Raw genomic sequence first — 17,500 nt, forward strand, 5'->3', positions numbered from 1 at the left:
TTCCTTGAAGACAACAAATTAATATCAAATAGCCAATTTGGTTTTAGAAAAGGACGGTCTTGTGTAACTAATTTATTGAGTTTCTATTCTAGAATAGTTGATAGAGTACAAGAGAGAGAGGGATGGGTTGACTGTATTTATTTGGATTTAAAAAAGGCGTTTGACAAAGTGCCACATGCAAGATTACTGTGGAAGTTAGAGGAGAAGGGTGGCTTAAAAGGAAGCACATTGAGATGGATAGAAAATTATTTGAGGGGGAGAGAAATAAGGACGGTAGTTAAAGATATGAAGTCCAAGTGGAGAGCAGTAGAAAGCGGAGTGCCACAGGGGTCAGTATTGGCACCAATACTTTTCCTCATTTATATTAACGACATGCCAGAAGGAGTGAACAGCTACATAAATCTGTTTGCAGATGATACGAAACTGTGCAGAGTTATAAAGCAAAAGAGGATTGTGAAATACTGCAAGAAGACCTAAATAAGATCTGGGAATGGAGTAAAAAGTGGGAAATGGAATTCAATGTGAACAAAAGCCATGTCATGGAAATGGGAAAGAGTGAAAGACGACCTGTGGGAATCTATAAGATGGGAGATGGAGTAGAACTGGAGAAAGTAAAAAGGAAAAGGACTTAGGAGTGACGATGGAAGAAAACAATCAACCAGTAAGCCATATTGATAGAATTTTAGAGAAACATATAATTTGCTAAGGAATATTGGAGTAGCATTTCACTACATGGACAAAGAAATGATGAAGAAATTGATAAGTACTATAATAAGACCCAGATTGGAATATGCAGGAGTAGTGTGGACCCCTCATAAAAAGAAACACATAAGGAAATTGGAGAGACTACAAAAATGGCTACAAGAATGGTTCCAGAATTTGAAGGATGACATATGAGGAGAGACTAAAGGCTATGGATCTACCAACCCTGGAACAAAGAAGGAGAGAGAGAGACCTGATACAAGTTTATAAATGGATCAACGGAATGGACCAAGTGGATAATGAGAAACTGATCCTGAGAGAAGAATATGACACTAGAAGCACAAGATCATAGCATAGTAAAAAGCTGAGAATAGGAAGATGTCTGAGAGATGTTAAAAAATTGAGTTTCCCGCAAAGATTGTTGAGACGTGGAACAGTTTGAGTGAGGAAGTTATGTCACCAACGAGTGTGCAGAGCTTGACAGAAAAATTGGATAAGTGTAGATATGGAGACAAGGGGGGGGGCACACGAGCATAAAGCCCAGGCCCTGTAAAACTACTAGGTAAACACACACACAGAATACCACAGATACGACAAAACACTCAAAAACACACAAACGCACACACAAAACAAGGACAGAAACACACTTGAAACACCCCAAACACACACACACACACACACACCTTCAATTTCCTTCTCTGGGGTCTCTGGAGCTGTCGGTGATTGTGTCAAAATATTCCCTCCTGCGGCACAGCTGATGAAGGACAGAGTACCCATAGACGCACTCTCTTCCGCCTTTCCTCCCCCAGCGGTGTCTCCCTCTGTGGTGGTGGTGGTGGTAGTGGTGGTGGTGGCAGTGGTGGCGGAGGTGGTGGTGGTGGTGGTGGTTGTGGTATTATTGTTGATGTTTTCTCAATTTTGTTAAAGTCTTCGTCCATGGAATAGTCGCTCTCCTTGGCACCTGAGAGAGAGGGAGAGGGAGAGAGAGAGAGAGAGAGAGAGAGAGAGAGAGAGAGAGAGATTATGTTCCGCAGAATTTTGTAGCCAAAAATAAAATAAAACGTTTCAAAATAATAAATAACAAAACACCCTTACACTGTCTTCAAAGTGCCCCTAAAAACACCATTTCACCCCCCCGACTTACCAGGAACACTTGCAATACACAGGAGGTGGGAGGAACACATGTGGAAGGACTCAAGGACGTCAGCAGGGTTGTTGGCGTCAACCACACCCTAAACTGTCTTAAAATCCCTAAAAATCACCCTAAACTCTAAAATGCCCTAAACACACCAAAACTGTCTTAAAATGCCCTAAAAACACCAAAGCTGTCTTAAAATGCCCTAAACTGTCTTAAAATGCCATAACACCAAAACTGTCTTAAAATGCCCTAAAAACACCAAAACTGTCTTAAAATGCCCTAAACTGTTTTAAAATCCCCTAAAACATCCTAAACTGTCTCAAAATGCCAAAAACTCTTAAAATGCCCTAAAAATACCCTAAACTATCTCAAAACGCCAAAAACTGTCTTAAAATACCCTAAAAACACCCTAAACTGTCTTCAAATGCCCTAAAAACAGCCTAAACTGTCTCAAAATGCCAAATACTCTTAAAATGCCCTAAAAACAGCCTAAACTGTCTTCAAATGCCCTAAAAACATCCTAAACTGTCTTCAAATGCCCTAAAACACCCTAAACTGTCTTCAAATGCCCTAAAAATACCCTAAACTGTCTCAAAATGCCAAAAACTCTTAAAATGCCTTTAAAACACCCTAAACCATCTTAATATGCCCTAAAAACACCCTAAACTGTCTTAAAATGCCCTAAAAATACCCTAAACTGTCTCAAAATGCCAAAAACTGGTCTTAAAATGCCCTAAAAACACCCTAAACTGTCTTCAAATGCCCTAAAAACACCCTAAACAGTCTTAAAATGCACTAAAAACACCAAAACTATCTTAAAATACACCTTAACTTACCCAAACACACCCCCCCGACTTACCAGGAACACTAGCGATACACAGGAGGTGGGAGGAACACACGTGGAAAGACTCGAGGATGTCAGCAGGGTTGTTGGCGTCAATGACAGTTACTTTGCTGATGGCGTGTGTGGAGGTGCAGATCCACACCAGAGAGGAGAGGGTCTGCTCCAGTAATTCACCTTCCTTCCGCTCTCTCTCTCCTTCCTGTGGGGGTTTGGGGGATGGATTAAGGTTTGAGGGGGTGCTGTCTGTCTGTCTGTCTTTCTCTCTCTCTTCTTCCACATTCTTCCACCTTTTGTTCCTACGCACACTCTTTCCACACTCTTCCACACACAAACCACTTGAAAAACACCCTTAAAAACCTCTTGAACCCTCCTAGACCCTTCCACACCTCCTCTTCCACATTCTTCCACCCTGATCCACCTTTTGTTCCTACACACACTCTTCCACACACACAAAACCCTTGAAAAAACACCCTTGAACCCTTCCACATTCTTCCACACCCCTCTTCCACATTCTTCCACCTTACTCCACCTTTTGTTCCTACACACACTCTTCCACACACAAACCCCTTGAAAAAACACCCTTAAAAACCTCTTGAACCCTCCTAGACCCTTCCACACCCCCTCTTCCACATTCTTCCACCCTGCTCCACCTTAAGTTCCTGGTCGAGTGTCTCCACATCATCGGCGGGCTTCACTGTGGTGGTCTCTGTATCCCCAGAGTAGAAGACGCTAGCCCCCACAATACTTCCACCATCGCGAGTCCTTCCACCTGTCAAATTAACTCCGGCCGCACACCAGATCTGTGGAGAGGTGGAGGAATGGACGGAGGAGGTGGAAGAGAAGGAAGGGTGGAGGTGATGGTGGTGGAGAGGAATGGTTGAGGGGAAGACGAGGTGGAGGAGGAGGAATGGACGGAAGAGGTGGAGGTGAAGATGGTGGAGAGGAGTGGTTGAGGGGATGTGGAGGTGGTGGTGGTGGTGGTGGTGGTGGAGGGAGGGAAGAAAATGAGGGTATTAAGTATAAGTCTCTCTCTCTCTCTCTCTTCTGTCTTTCTTATAAACTTAGAAAAATTAAAATAAATAAATAAATAAACAACCCCTCTCTCTCTCTCTCTCTCTTTCTCTCACACATTTTCTTTCCCTCTCTTTCTCTCATTTTTTTTTCTACTTATCCTCTCTCTCTCTCTCTCTCTCTCTCTCACAAACACATCCTTTTTTTCTCTCTCTAAATCCAAATTTCTATACATTTTAATCACCCCCTGTCTCACTCTCACATACACCCCCCCTCCACTCTCACTCTCTCACATACACCTCCCCCTCCACTCTCACTCTCTCACATACACCCCCCTCTCACTCTCTCTACCTTCATGCCTGGCTCCTTTTCCATTAGTGGCCGGCAATAAACAGGCACTGGGACTGGAATATGCGAGGAGGCTGCCGTCGCTCCCCTCTGCTGCGGCGCTGAGGTTGCGGCGGCGGCGGCGGCTGATGGGGCTGGTGCGGGGGGCCCTTCTATAGCCCTCTGCCCAGTCTTAGCCGGAAGACTCCACCCGTAAGCCTGTAATCTTCCGTCGTCCTTCTTGACGTGGGCGCGGACCTGGCGGTACTGCTCACGTCGCTCAGTAGCCCTTCGTTGTTGCAGTTTTTCCGACGAGCTGTGAGTGTTGGGGAGGAGGGTGAGGAAGGGGGGGGTGCAGGAGGGGTCTGGGGTGTAGGCTGGGGGGGCTAGGTCATCGGCGGAGGGGGACGGAGGTGGAGAGAGGCTTGTTTCTAAGGAGTGTGTTTCGGTGAGTGGGTCTAAGTCTGCGTCACTGGGGGTGGTACAGGAGGAGGAGGAGGAGGAGGAGGAGGAGGAGGAGGAGGAGGAGGAGGAGGAGGAGGAGGAGGAAGCAGAAGGAAGAACAGGGAAGAAAATACAGGTAAACAAACACAAACAAACAAACAAACACCAGAGGGAACATGCAAGAAACACTTAGAATGCAGAAAACAAACAAACAAACAAACAAACAAATAAATAAATCAACAAATCAAAACAAAACTAGCTAAAAAAAAAACATGACAAGAAAAATATAAGGTATCAAATCCTCTATTAAGAACAAACTATGGAATCCAACACCACAAAAATCTATAAATCCCACAAAACAAGAAGAAAGAGAATCAAATCCCTTAACACAACAGAGACTTCATTTACGTGTGTGCATGTTACAATATTCACCCTTTTTTTTGAGTATTTAGAGCACAGTAAGTCCTCATTAATTAAAACTGAGTGAATTTGTGGTTCTAGAGCAGTGGTGTTGTCTAAAATGGTGGTGGAGGTGGAGGTGGTGGTGGTGGTGGTGGTGGTGGTGGTGGTGGTGGTGGAGGTGGTGGTCATTCAGTCACACTTAAAACTCAACTATCACACTTAATGGAGGGTGAAATAGGTGCGTTAGCCAAAAAAGACCCCAAATTAATCAACCTTTCTTAAAATTCTGCGCAATTTAGCGGTACCCATTAAAACACCATTAAAACACCAAAAAAATCACACCAGCTTACTGTATTAACACTCACAAACATTTCACAGCTAGGGTTCAGTCATATCTCATTAGTTTACGTTTGGAGATGGTAGAGGACGTTTGGAGATGGTACAGGACGTTTGGAGATGGTACAGGACGTTTGGATATGGTACAGGACGTTTGGAGATGGTACAGGACGTTTGGAGATGGTACAGGACATTTGGAGATGGTACAGGACGTTTGGAGATGGTACAGGACGTTTGGAGATGGTAGAGGACGTTTGGAGATGGTACAGGACGTTTGGAGATGGTACAGGACGTTTGGAGATGGTACAGGACGTTTGGAGATGGTACAGGACGTTTGGAGATGGTAGAGGACGTTTGGAGATGGTACAGGACGTTTGGGGATGGTACAGGACGTTTGGAGGGTTGGTGGCCACTTGGAGCACAAAATATGGTAGAATTTGCCTATCTCTGTCTAGCGGAGAGGACGCACACACAGACTGTCGTTAATCAATATGGGAAGGCAGCTTTGGCCAATGACCCCTCAGATGGCTGGGTGTGCAATAGATAGACAGACTAATGGGTGCTGACAGATAGACTAATGAGTGCTTAGACAGACATGGGTGCTTAGACAGATAGACTAATGGGTGCTTAGACAGATAGACTAATGGGTGCTGACAGATAGACTAATGGGTGCTGACAGATAGACTAATGGGTGCTTAGACAGATAGACTAATGGGTGCTGACAGATAGACTAATGGGTGCTGACAGATAGACTAATGGGTGCTTAGACAGATAGACTAATGGGTGCTGACAGATAGACTAATGGGTGCTTAGACAGACATGGGTGCTTAGACAGATAGACTAATGGGTGCTGACAGATAGACTAATGGGTGCTTAGACAGACATGGGTGCTTAGACAGATAGACTAATGGGTGCTCAAACAGACAGACAGACTAATGGGATCTCAGACAGACAGACAGACAGACTAATGGGATCTCAGACAGACAGACAGACTAATGGGTACTAAGACAGACAGACACACAGACTAATGAGATCGCAATAATAACATTTTAGCAACTTTTCATGGGATCTCAGACAGACAGACAGACTAATGGATTCTCAGACAAACAGACAGACTAATGGGTTCTCAGACAGACTAATGGGGTCACAACAAAACAGCTGAAGAGTCGTGATAGCCGAGGGGTGACTGTTCTGTACATGAGGACTTACTGCATTGCCTAGATGACCAAAATTCTTCGCCAAATTAATACAAATTGGTGTGTACTCTACATAAATAAATACATACAGACATACAGTTAAGAGGTGAAGTAGGGGCATTCACAAGTGTTACTCTCACCCTTACTGATGACGTGCAGGGTGAATAAGGGGAAATACATGAGAGAGAGACAAAATGAAGGGGAAGAATACAGAAAATGGTTACGGAGAGAGAGAAAACTAGCAAACTAAAAAGAGAATTCAGAAAAAAATGGTGAAATAGAATAAATGGTGAAATAGAATAAATAGAGAAATCAAGGAAATACAAGGAAATGAAAAAAATAATTTGATGGAATACAAAAACTTTGACATTTGACAAACACAAACAAACACACAAACAAACAAACATGGATGCTCAGACAGACAGACAGACAGACTAATGGGTGCTCAGACAGACAGACAGACACAGACTAATAGGGTGCTCAGACAGACAGACAGACAGACTAATGGGTGCTCAGACAGACAGACAGACAGACAGACACAGACTAATGGGTGCTCAGATAGACAGACAGACAGACTAATGGGTGCTCAGACAGACAGACAGACAGACTAATGGGTGCTCAGACAGACAGACAGACAGACAGACAGACAGACAGACAGACAGACAGATGGATAGACAGATAGATAGTGAGGTGAGGCAGAGGTAGTAACACAGATAGATAGATAGATAGATAGATAGATAGATAGATAGATAGACAGACAGACAGACAGACAGACAGACTTAACCTAACCTGTCTTGTCTTGTCTTCCTCCTCTTCTTGATTGTCATTTTATTTATTCCTCCTCCTCCTCCTCTTCCTCTTCCCTTCCTCCTCCTCCTCCTCCTCCTCTTCTTCACTTCCTCCTCCTCCTCCTCCTCCTCCTCCTCCTCCTCCTCCTCCTTCTTCCCTTCCTCCTCCTTCTTCTTCTCTTCTTCCTCTTCCTCTTCATTATCAACACTTTTATATCCTTTTTCTCCTCCTCCTCTTCTTCCTCCTCCTCCTCCTCCTCCTCCTCCTCCTCCTCCTCCTCCTCCCATAACCTAACTTAACCAAAACAAACTTAAAAAGAAAAGGAAAACTTAATAAGCTGAACCTAATCTTTTTTTTTTCTTGTCTAACCAATTAAAATCTAATCTCTTTTTTTATCCATCTGTCCGTCCGTCTGTCTGTCTGTCCTGTCTGTCTGTCTTACCAAGCCTAACCTAACCTAGTCACCCAAGACTCACAAGCTGTATAAAATTGTCAAACAGAAGCAGAAGAGGTTAAAACACCCTTAAAACCACCCAAAACACCCCAAAACCTTTAAAACACCCATAAACCACCCAAAACACCCTTAAACCACCAAAAACACCCAAAACACCTTAAAACACCCTTTAAAACACTCAACACATCCTAATAACCCTAAAACATCCTTAAACCAAAACACAAAACAAAACACTCCAAAACCTTTAAAAACCACCAAACACACCCAAAACACCTTAAAACACCCTTTACAACACCAAACACATCCTAATAACCCCTAAAACACCCTTAAAACCAGGTAAACACACTTAAAACCACAAAAAACACCCAAAAACCTTAAACACCCATAAACCACCCAAAACACCCTTTAAACCACCAAACACACCCAAAAAACCCTTAAACACCCTAAAAACCATCAAACACACCCTAATAACCCTTAAAACCACCCAAAACACACTTAACACCACTAAAAACACCAAAAACCTTTAAACCACCCAAAACTACCAAACACACCAAAAACCTTAAATCACCCTAAAAACCACTAAACAAACCCTAATAACCCTTAAAACCAGCCAAAACACACTTTAAAACACCCATAAACCACCAAACACAAAAACACCCTAAAACCACCAAACACACCCTAATAACCCTTAAACCCAAACACACCACAAAACACCAAAAACCCTTTAAACCACCCAAACCCTTAAAACACCTTAAAAACCCTCAAACACACCCTAATAACCCTTAAAACCACCCAAAACACACTTAACACCACTAAAAAACACCAAAACACCCTTAAACCACCCAAAAAACCTTAAAACTTAAAACCCTAAAACACCCTTTAAACACAAAAACACCAAAATACCCTTTAAACCACCCAAAACACCCTTAAAACCACAAAAAAACACCAAAACACCCTTTAAACCACCCAAAACACCCTTAAAACCACAAAAAAACACCAAAACACCCTTTAAACCACCCAAACACCCTTAAACCACCAAAACACCCTTAAAACCCACCCCACAATACCCCAGTTCTCATCTAACACAGCCCCAAGACTCACAATCCAGCATCAAAAATCTCGAGCCCCTTGCGTCTGTGGTCGGCAAGATTCTTCCTCCTCATGGTGTCCAGGGCGGGGGTCACCTGGCTGGCTGGTGCACTGTATCGAACGTTGCCGTACGGAAGTGGCTTTCTCTGTGGCTTCTCTGAGGTGCTAAAGAGGTTGCTGAAGCTGTGTGGGAGAGAAGAGGGGGTGTGAGATGGTGGTGGTGGTGGTGGTGGTGGTGGTGGTGGTGGTGGTGGTGGTGGAGGAGGAGGAGGAGAGAGATAGAAAAATTGAAATGTAAAGATTGGAGGACAATTTCGTGTGTGTGTGTGAGAGAGAGAGAGAGAGAGAGAGAGAGAGAGAGAGAGAGAGAGAGAGAGAGAGAGAGAGAGAGAGAGAGAGTGTTTTAAGGGCATTTTAAGACAATTTGGATGTTTTTTCAATCACACATACACACACACACACACTCTCTCTTTGAATGAACCACTCTCTCTCTCTCTCTCTCTCTCTCTCTCACACACACACACACACTCTCTCTCTTTGAATGACAGACTCACTCTCTCTCTCTTTCAAAATAACACTCTCTCTCTCTTTCAAAATAACACTCTCTCTCTCTCTCTTTCAATCACTCTCTCTCTCTCTTTCTCTCTCTCACACACACACACTCTCTCTCTCTTTGAATGACACTCTCTCTCTCTCTCTCTCACACACACACACATACTCTCTTTGAATGACACACTCTCTCTCTCTCTCTCTCTCACACACACACACACTCTCTCTCTCTCTCTCACACACTCTCTCTCTCTCTCTCTCTCTCTCTCACACACACACTCTCTCTTTGAATGACACACACACACACACACTCTCTCTCTCTCTCTCTTTCAATAACTCTCTCTCTTTCTTTCAATAACTCTCTCTCTCTCTCTCTCTCACACACACACACACACACACACTCACAACTTCCAAATAGTCTGCTTATTCTTCTTATCAGTGGCTGGGTCCGTGCGTGTGGCCCGGATCATCTCGGTCCACCTCACGCCTCCTGCAACTCCATGAACCTCTCCTTGTACTGGTTCCGCTCCATCAGCACCCGGGCCATCTCCACGCGGGTGAACCTCTTCCTCTGGGCCATTGGTACGTCCTCCTGGGGGTCGTGGGTTAGGTTAGGTTAGGTTGGGTTGGGTTGGGTTAATTTTTAGGGCATTTTAAGATTGTTTGGAGTGTTTAGAGTGTTTTTACGCCATTTTAAGATAGTTTAGAGTGTTTTTATGGCATTTTAAGATTGTTCAGAGTGTTTTAAGGGTATTTTAAGATAGTTTAGAGTGTTTTTAGGGCATTTTAGGGTGTTTTAAGATAGTTTAGAGTGTTTTTATGGCATTTTAAGATTGTGTTCAGAGTGTTTTAAGGGTGTTTTAAGATAGTTTAGAGTGTTTTTAGGGCATTTTAGGGTGTTTTAAGATAGTTTAGAGTGTTTTTAGGGCATTTAAAGATTGTTTGGAGTGTTTTAAGGGTGTTTTAAGATAGTTTAGTGTGTTTTTATGGTATTTTAAGATTGTTCGGAGTGTTTTAAGATAGTTTAGTGTTTTTTAGGGCATTTAAAGATTGTTTGGAGTGTTTTTAGGGTGTTTTAAGATAGTTTAGAGTGTTTTTAGGGCATTTTAAGATAGTTCAGTGTTTTCAGGGCATTTAAAGATTGTTTGGAGTGTTTTTAGGGTGTTTTAAGATAGTTTAGTGTTTTTATGGCATTTTAAGATTCTTCTGAGTGTTTTAAGATAGTTTAGTGTTTTTGTGGCATTTTAAGATGGCTTTTACTGTGTTTGAAGATAGTTTAGAGTGTTTTTAGGGCATTTAAAGATTGTTCGGAGTGTTTTAAGATAGTTTAGAGTGTTTTTAGGGCATTCTAAGATAGTTTAGGGTGTTTTTGGGGCATTTAAAGATAGTTTATGATGTTTTATGAGTTTAGGGTGTTTTTATGGCATTTTAAGATTGTTTAGGGTGTTTATATGGCATTTTAAAATAGTTTAGAGTGTATTAAGATAGTTTAGGGTGTTTTATGGCATTTTAAGATAGTTTAGGGTGTTTTGGATAGTATAGGATGTTTTTAGGGTATTTAAATATAGTTCTGGGTGTTTTAAGATAATTTTTAATGTATTTTAAGATAGTTTAGGGTGTTTTTAGTGTAATTAAGATAGTTTAGGGTGTTTTTAGTGTATTTTAAGATAGTTTAGGGTGTTTTTAGGGTATTTTAAGATAGTTTAGGGTTTTCAATTACATTTTAGGATACTTTAGGTCACTTTAATATTTTATGGTTGACCTCACCTCATCGTCAGACTTCCCAGCCTTGGCGACCTTCTCTGCCTCCTCCTTCACCTTCTTGACCTCGTCCTCCAGCTCCGTGATGCGCAGACGCAGGCGGGACTTGACGGCGTTCAGGGACTTGATCTCCTCTCGCAGGATCTCTTGCTCACTGCGGACACACAACGCTGGCTTAGGTCAGGCTACACACACACACACACACACACACACACACACACACACACACACACTTTAGTTAGGTCAGGCTAAAAATAGAGAGATACACACACACTCCCTTGGGGTGGGAGTAGGGGACGGGTTTGGGTCCAGCCGGGAGGTCCTTCCCCTTGATACAGAAAGACAAGGCTACACACACACACACACACACACACACACACACACACACACACACCCACCCATCCACCCCCACTCCCTCGGGCCGGAGAGGGGTGTGGGTCAGGGACCAGCCGGGGGACCCCCCTTGATGACGTCACTTACATACGTTACCGTAAATCATTTTGAAAATGACGAATCCCAAAAAGGGCGCTGGACACGAATTATGTGACAATTCTGACTCGTTAGTAATTGAAACTAATTCTTAAAATATAAAAATATTGCCTGGTTGAGGAATAATAAAGATTGTTCAAAAAACATGTTAAATAAAGTGTTTGAACTTTGACTTGCTTCAAAACAATTGTAAAGGCCAACAATTTCATTCAACAGGATTGATAACGTCTTTCAAAAATTTTGACTATCATTTCAACATATGACAACCTGGCAACTCGCCCTAGCAGAAAAATAAATATCTTAAAATTGACGTGTTTTGCAACATTACCACGGCTACAAGTCATTCTTCAGGTGCACATCCTTCACTTGTCAGGAGCCCTGCACACTTGTCTCATCATAAACCATTCCCTGCAAACACAAACACTTCGCTAAAACCTCAAACAAAAAATCACTTACAGCGGGGAAAAATTTTGGCGTATTTTCGCCCTCTCATTTAAGTCACAAACACCCTAAAAATCACCGCACTTCACTCAACTCGGGCATGGAACACACGCAAAACACAACGAACTATCATTAGAAACACTTAAAAGGCATTTGTCACTCCAAATAAATGAATTGAGACAAATATAAATAATAGTGGTAGTCGACGATCTGGGACCCCGGCGGGGCGTTTTGGCGGGAGGCGATGATGACGTCACAGCCTGGAACTCGTGACGTCACAACATGGCGTCCCGGCCCGCTTCCCCTCACTGGGCCTTCAAAACACACAAATCAGGCATTTATGGATATATTTCAACAACGGAAACGAAAGATTAGGCCTATGGCTCCACTTTGTGACCTGCCTGGCCTGTGATGAGTGAGAGATGAGGCAGACAATGGCTGAGAGAGAGGCAGCGGGTCCGGGGATTGGTTTGTTGACGTATTGAAGGCTTGCATTATTGGGGTTCTGAAGTATTGACAAGCTTTAGTTCACTGACATGTTGCTCTGGAGGTCACCAACGTTAGGGTATGACATGACACCAACGTGGAATGATGAGTTACACCAATATAGTACCTACGTTAGCCACAGACTGCTTGGCGGCGGCTGTCCGTGTCACCAGCAGGCACCCACACACAGTACACACCCCTCCACCCATACACCCACACTTTGTATCCTCAACGGTGTATTAATAGTTCACCTCTGACTACGGAGAGGCTACACACACACGCTATTCTCTTCGTCACTATTATCACCATCTTCACCACTCACTCACTAGCAACACCGCCAGCCAGCGAACCACGACCTCACCCAGCCACAGCTCAATGCGACTACGAACTGTCTCACTCCCCGACTCCCGCGTTCCGTCTCACTCCGCGGCCAATCACTGCAACCACTATGACCGGGACGCGTTTTGGCACCAGTATCAAGATTAATTCCTAACTTTGGCACCAATATGAAGATTAATTCCTTCACTATGGCACCAGTATGAAGATTTATCTCCCTTGAACCCTTCAGTACTGGGACACATTTTTACCTTGAGATTTGTGTACCATTAGACCATTTTATTGACATTAGGAAGGGTGTATGGAGGGCAGAAGATTAATGGTCACAGTCTTCACTATTTTAACCCCTTCAGTACTGGGACACATTTTTACCTTGAGATTTGTGTACCATTAGACTATTTTATTGACATTAGGAAGGGTGTATGGAGGGCAGAAGATTAATGGCCACAGTCTTCACTATTTTAATTGAGTTTTGTGTACCATTAGACCATTTTATTGACATTAGGAAGGGTGTATGGAGGGCAGAAGATTAATGGCCACAGTCTTCACTATTTTAATTGAGTTTTGTGTACCATTAGACCATTTTATTGACATTAGGAAGGGTGTATGGAGGGCAGAAGATTAATGGCCACAGTCTTCACCATTTTAATCCCCCACATGAGTTTGTGAAGCTGTACAAAATCACCAAATAGTCACCACAAGGAATAGGGAAACACGTCACGCTACTGAAGGGGTTAAAAAAATATAATAATGCCTTTCGATGTATATGTATGTACATATGAATGAATATATGTATGTCTGTATGTATGTGTGTCAGCTCCTTACTAAATGCAGCATGTTTTTCTATCAATATTCCAAAGTTAAGTGAAATCTGCCAGCCTTTTCTTACAGCAGGGATTGAGAACAGCTGGCCTGCCTCCCTGCCACCCCCCCCTCTCTCTCTCTCTCTCTCAATAATAATTTCTCTATTAAACTGGCAATCTATCTATTTTTTTCTATATTATTTTTTCTTTTATTTCTTATTTTGTTTTTAATTTTTGCATCTAATGTGTGGTCCCTTTAAATACAAGTTAGATTGTTGTTAGTGTTGTTGTTGTTGTTGTTGTTATTGTCATGCTTTTAGTTCATTCACCTCAGTCAGTCCCATAATGCTTTTGTGGGGTGTTAGGAATGTTAGACACACAGACACACTAACAGACGGACAGACACACTAACAGACGGACAGACAAACTAACAGACGGACAGACACTAACAGATGGGCAGACACACTAAACAGACAGACACACACACACACATATTTCTAGACAACAAACTAAAACACTAGTAATCTATTTCTCACACACACACACACACACTGACTGAGACCCACAGACACACAGACAGACAGACAGAGACACACAGACCCAGAGACAGACAAACAGACAGACAAAACCCCAGAGACACACAGACAGACAGACAGACAGACACACACACACACACACACACACACACACACAGATACACATACCCAGACACAAAGACATGCACACAGACACACAGACACATTACCTTGTTAGTTCATCTACTTTGGCAATGAGGTCATCTTTCACAATATTTAAGGCATTCCTGGAACACAAAGACAACACTGGATTAGTCACTGCGCCAACACAGCAACATGCAACACAGCCAACACTAACCTAACCTAACCTAACTTAACTTAACCTAACCTAACCTAGCCCACACTAACCTAACCAACACTAACCTAACTTAACCCTAACCTAACTTAACTTAACCTAACCTAACCTAACCTAACCAACACTAACCTAACTTAACCCTAACCTAACCTAACTTAACCTAATCCTATCCTAACCTAACTTAACCTAACCTAACTTAATCTACAAGTATTCCTAACCTCCCTTTTGTCAACACTAATATTTACGCCCAGCCACTCAGTTACACACACACACACCTTGCCAACACTCTTCCATGCAACCCAGGCCTTCTTATTGGACATTACTCCACCCTACCATCACCCCAGGCACTCACAGGCACTCACACCACTCTGGCACCCCTCTAAACACCCCAGAACCCCATGAACAAGCACCCACATCCCCAAAAAACCCATTAAACACTCTAGAATTGTATAAACAGACCTCAAAAACCCCCAGAAACACAGAAACATGCCCCAACACCCCAAAAAACCCCAGTAGATACCCCAGAAATGCATGAAGTCACCCCAGTCTAGGCATCTTTCACCCCACCACACCCCTGGCACCCCTCTTGTTACCAGGCCTTCAAAAACACACCTATTTTTAAGATTTCTCTAGACATGACAAAAAACTCTTAAAAATAGTGTCCTTACAAGAGAGAGAGAGAGAGAGAGAGAGAGAGAGAGAGAGAGAGAGACACTCACTTGGTAGCCAGCAGTTCATTGTTCTCCATGATAAGATTTTCCACCTCCTTGCCCATTCCTGAAACAACAACAACAACAACAACAATTAGCAAAAACATTACCTAACCTAACTGGACTGAAATAGACTGGGAAAATAGACTGAAATAGACTGAATAGACTCAAATAGACTGGAATAGACTGAAAATGGACTCAATAATCAGGATTTTAGAAGTTACTAGCAAATTTATGTGACTACTACTATTACTATTACTACTACTACTACTACTACTACAGGCAACCCTACTTAACGAACGTCCACACAACGAAATTTCGCAACAACAAACACCAAACTCGCTTTTTTTCCAAGATTTGAACACACCAGCGCTTCTGATGGCGAACACGCACACCACTCACTCCCCTGTCAATAGCAGCTTGTCTTCCCTCGCTCACCATGCCACCAAGACGCCCTGCAATGTGGCCTGGCGTTGCTAAGACCAGGAAATCTCTTACTCTCAAAATGAAGCTGGATATTATTGACAGACACAAGAGAGGCCACAAAACTAATAGCATTACTCGTCAACATCCATATGCTGTCTCTACTGTTTTTCAAGCCAGCTGACTATTAAGAAGGCTGGTGAGGCTGTAGCTTCCTTGCAGGCTAAAAGAATCACCTCCACTTGTGACTCTGTAGTGGGTAAAGTGGAGAGCCTTGTGGAAATGTGGTATATAAGGTTTGTATATTCCACAGGTTGCTGGTTAGAGAATTTCCCGATCCAGTCTCCCTCCCTTCATATATTTAAGATCAATGTTATAAAGTGACGTCCATACATATGTTAGTGTCCATTATAATACTCTTGAACTGCTTAAATGTTTAACGGCATAATCTCTCAATGGAACCTCAATTAAGGGGTTAAACGTGTTATAATTGGTTCACTCAACGAAAATTTACACAACGAATGGGATTTTTTTAGGTAACGTAACCCATTCATTAAGCGGGGGCTGCCTGTACTACTACTACTACTACTACTACTACTACTAAAATAGTCTCCTATGAGTTTCCTGCCATGCAAAATCCTTTAACCCCTTCAGTAGCGTGACGTGTTTCCCTATTCCTTGTGGTGACTATTTGGTGATTTTGTACAGCTTCACAAACTCATGTGGGGGATTAAAATGGTGAAGACTGTGGCCATTAATCTTCTGCCCTCCATACACCCTTCCTAATGTCAATAAAATGGTCTAATGGTGCACAAATCTCAGGGTAAAAATGTGTCCCAGTACTGAAGGGGTTAAAATAGTGAAGACTGTGGCCATTAATCTTCTGCCCTCCATACACCCTTCCTAATGTCAATAAAATGGTCTAATGGTACACAAATCTCAAGGTAAAAATGTGTCCCAGTACTGAAGGGGTTAAAATAGTGAAGACTGTGGCCATTAATCTTCTGCCCTCCATACACCCTTCCTAATGTCAATAAAATGGTCTAATGGTACACAAATCTCAAGGTAAAATGTGTCCCAGTACTGAAGGGGTTAAAATAGTGAAGACTGTGGCCATTAATCTTCTGCCCTCCATACACCCTTCCTAATGTCAATAAAATGGTCTAATGGTACACAAATCTCAAGGTAAAATGTGTCCCAGTACTGAAGGGGTTAAAATAGTGAAGACTGTGGCCATTAATCTTCTGCCCTCCATACACCCTTCCTAATGTCAATAAAATGGTCTAATGGTACACAAATCTCAAGGTAAAATGTGTCCCAGTACTGAAGGGGTTAAAATAGTGAAGACTGTGGCCATTAATCTTCTGCCCTCCATACACCCTTCCTAATGTCAATAAAATGGTCTAATGGTACACAAATCTCAAGGTAAAAATGTGTCCCAGTACTGAAGGGGTTAAAATAGTGAAGACTGTGGCCATTAATCTTCTGCCCTCCATACACCCTTCCTAATGTCAATAAAATGGTCTAATGGTACACAAATCTCAAGGTAAAAATGTGTCCCAGTACTGAAGGGGTTAAAATAGTGAAGACTGTGGCCATTAATCTTCTGCCCTCCATACACCCTTCCTAATGTCAATAAAATGGTCTAATGGTACACAAATCTCAAGGTAAAAATGTGCCCCAGTACTACTACTACTACTATTACTACTACAAAGGTTTTGAAGTGTGTTTTGTACAGGGCTTGGAAAGAGAGAGAGAGAGAGAGAGAGAGAGAGAGAGAGAGAGAGAGAGAGAGAGAGAGAGAGAGAGAGAGAGAGAGAGAGAGTAAACAATTGTATTTCTCTCTTACCAAAGAAATTATCTGTAACTTGAGGTGGTGGTGGTGGTGGTGGTGGTGGTG

The 17,500-nt window shown here is 42.6% G+C and overlaps 1 protein-coding gene across 1 annotated transcript in view; it reads right to left on the bottom strand.

Annotated features, from left to right (window-relative positions):
- LOC123509159 (C-Jun-amino-terminal kinase-interacting protein 4-like) overlaps nt 1–17,500 on the bottom strand; it is a 44,795-nt gene that overhangs the window by 9,476 nt on the left and 17,819 nt on the right. Inside the window, 11 exon segments of the mRNA XM_045263347.1 lie at nt 1,386–1,552; nt 1,609–1,663; nt 2,700–2,883; nt 3,335–3,484; nt 4,047–4,338; nt 8,745–8,915; nt 9,687–9,768; nt 9,771–9,873; nt 11,049–11,196; nt 14,343–14,399; nt 15,187–15,244. Of these exon segments, the coding sequence (XP_045119282.1) occupies nt 1,386–1,552; nt 1,609–1,663; nt 2,700–2,883; nt 3,335–3,484; nt 4,047–4,338; nt 8,745–8,915; nt 9,687–9,768; nt 9,771–9,873; nt 11,049–11,196; nt 14,343–14,399; nt 15,187–15,244 (1,467 nt within the window).

This window comes from Portunus trituberculatus, chromosome 26, assembly GCF_017591435.1.
Source record: "Portunus trituberculatus isolate SZX2019 chromosome 26, ASM1759143v1, whole genome shotgun sequence".
Taxonomy (NCBI): domain Eukaryota; kingdom Metazoa; phylum Arthropoda; class Malacostraca; order Decapoda; family Portunidae; genus Portunus; species Portunus trituberculatus.